The sequence below is a fragment of the Myotis lucifugus genome, unplaced genomic scaffold (genome assembly GCF_000147115.1).
Source record: "Myotis lucifugus unplaced genomic scaffold, Myoluc2.0 scaffold_7551, whole genome shotgun sequence".
Taxonomy (NCBI): domain Eukaryota; kingdom Metazoa; phylum Chordata; class Mammalia; order Chiroptera; family Vespertilionidae; genus Myotis; species Myotis lucifugus.
The window spans coordinates 1-2,761 of record NW_005878599.1 but is presented as its reverse complement, the minus strand read 5'-3'; the positions used below and the strand labels follow the sequence as shown (position 1 = coordinate 2,761).

The 2,761-nt window shown below is 44.3% G+C and overlaps 1 protein-coding gene across 1 annotated transcript; it reads right to left on the bottom strand.

Annotated features, from left to right (window-relative positions):
- Positions 1 to 285: 285 nt before the first annotated feature.
- LOC106696037 (zinc finger protein interacting with ribonucleoprotein K-like) lies at positions 286 to 2,174 on the bottom strand (the record flags this gene model as incomplete). Its single annotated transcript, XM_014451086.2, has 2 exons — positions 286 to 1,102; positions 2,051 to 2,174. Coding segments are annotated over 2 exons (941 nt in total), but the record flags the coding sequence as incomplete, so codon positions are not given.
- Between the last annotated feature and the right edge of the window lie 587 nt (positions 2,175 to 2,761).

Sequence of the window (2,761 nt, the reverse complement as noted above, 5' to 3'; positions counted from 1 at the left end):
TTTGTACGAAAGGACATCCCACAATCTCTACACTCATATGACTTCTCCCCAGTGTGAACTCTGAGGTGTTCAGTGAGGTGAGCCCTTTGACGAAAGGACATCCCACATTCTCTACAATCATAAGGCTTCTCTCCAGTGTGAACTCTGAGGTGTATAGTGAGCTGAGCCCTTGTACGAAAGGACACCCCACATTCTCTACACTCATACGGCTTCTCTCCAGTGTGAACTCTGAGGTGTCTAGTGAGCTGAGCCCTTGTACGAAAGGACATCCCACATTCTCTGCACTTATATGGCTTTTCTCCTGTGTGGACTTTGTTGTGTTGTTTGAGGTTAGACTTGTAACTGAAGGATTTCCCACAATGTCTGCACTCATATGGTTTCTCTCCAGTGTGAACTCTAAGGTGTTCAGTGAGTGCAGGTCTTTTTCTGAAGAACTTCCCACATTCACTACATTCATACTGCTTTTCTCCAGTGTGAACTCCCTTATGTCGAATGACATTAAAGTTTTGTCTAAACACTTTCCTATATTTGTTACACTCATAAATCAGTTCTCCAGCACACACACCCTGATATTGAACAACTTTCAGGTTGTGGCTGGCAGCGTTTTCACATTCACCTGACTGGTGATGACGTTTTCCACTGAGAAATTCCTGTGAAATCTCACTGCCACAGTGTAGCTCCTCAGTGTTGAGAGTGGTCTGGTGCTGGGGAAGCTCTGAGTTGGACTGCAAGTCTTCCCCAACCTTCCTGTTGGTTGAAGGCTTTGAAGATAAGGAGAAGCTGCACCTGTTCACAAAGGAGGCCCTGTCCATAGCTTGTTTCCAGGGCCCCTCTCCACATTCATTCTTTGGTTGCTGGTGAGGGTTTGCACCGAAACAGAAGTCTCCAACATATGCGTCACTACAGAAGGCTCTCTGCTCAAAGTCTGCTGCATGAGACCCAGTCAGGTGCAAAATATGTTGTAACACAGAGAAACACCGCTTACAGAGATGGTTCTTATGGGTGGCTGGAGCTGTCTTAGAAGCCCTGACCTGTGACTCGCCTTGTATACATACACGCTGATCAGAACAGGCCTCCTCATCTTCCATTTTATGCCAACAACCTGAAAAGTGAGAAATGGTGAGGAAATGAATTTTGAATGTGATGGCAGGGAGAAGTCCCATTGCAAAAGTGTGTTACACATCACACGTTGGTTCCATGCAATTGTCTGAAAATAAGAGATGTGCAGGAAGGATTAATAAGAGGCTCTTGTGACTTTCTTGGCTAATGAAGATCACAACACAGGGAGGCCTCACCAGAAATATGACACAAACATGGCAAGCGCCACATGGAGTAGAATATGGATCTCCAGCTCATCCTTCAACTAACAGCATTCTGCACGGATTGTTTGCCGGGGATGGGGGCGAGCTGTGCAAGAAGTTGTTTAGGTCTTACTTCAAGTAAAATTCAATGAAAGAGTAGCTGGTTTTGAAGGAATTATTCGCACATATATGCACCTAATATCACGTGCAAGTCAATGTTGCAGAATACTGCAGAGGCACCAGTACAAAGAACAGTTGATGAAGAAGTGAGCAGTCCGCACTGGGCCAGAGCAACACAGCTTGCTATAGGATTCAGGGATGAGAATATTACAAACACTTGAATGAGGGCCTTACCAGAACTGCCTATGGTTCATGCAGGTAAAGACCATAATGTGGCACAAAGAACCCTTACCTAGAAAGAGGGCAAAAGTAGAAGCCATGCATGTGGACACTGTCAGCTTTCAATGACGAGAAAATGCAACCTGGGACCTATTAAACTCACTGTGAGACTCCTGACTCCCTGACACTTCCTGTACTTTTTGAGGTAATAGGTGTTAGGGATGTTCATGGAGTCCTTTGCTCAGGGCTCTCCATCCAGTTCATCCCTGGCAGCCACAGCACATTTGACAGGACAGTGGGGGAAATTAGCAGAGACAATGTTCTGGCTGTGGGAGAGAGAAAGCTATGCCTGAGGAATAAAGGAAGAGAGGTCATCACCTTGGGACACTGGGAGAATGTGAAGGTCTTACCTACAGATGATACCACTGCAAACACTTCCAGCATCACATCGCAGTACAGAAGTCTCTGAGCCTCATCCAGGATTACCCACTCCTCTTCAGAGAAAGCAATGGCCACGTCCTCAAAGTTCACATCCTGTCATAATGGGAACAGTACAGCCTATGATCAGATTCACTCTTAAGATTATAACTCTGTCATATTCCCCACCCTCCACACCCATCTGCTCTTTGCACTCTTCACATCCGAGAAAATACCAGGCCTTCATCCCATGAAAGCCACTATCTTCTTATTTTCCAGCTGATATTTTTCTTCCCACAACAATGAAGGCAATTCAGCAGATAGACCAGTGATGGCGAACCTTTTGAGCTCAGCGTGTTAGCATTTTGAAAAACCCTAACTTAACTCTGGTGCTGTGTCACATATAGAAATTTTTTGATATTTGCAACCATAGTAAAACAAAGACTTATATTTTTGATATTTATTTTATATATTTAAATGCCATTTAACAAAGAAAAATCAACCAAAAAAATGAGTTCATGTGTCACCTTTGACACACGTGTCATAGGTTCGCCATCACTGAGATAGATGATACCTGAGCTCTGGACCTCCCATGTATGCCACAATGCCTTTTATCCATAGAGTGGGTGTCAAAATATAGGTTAGTGAGGGATGTAGCCCATAAAGACAGTGTGAGTGATTTGATACTCTTCTTGTCAGGATTT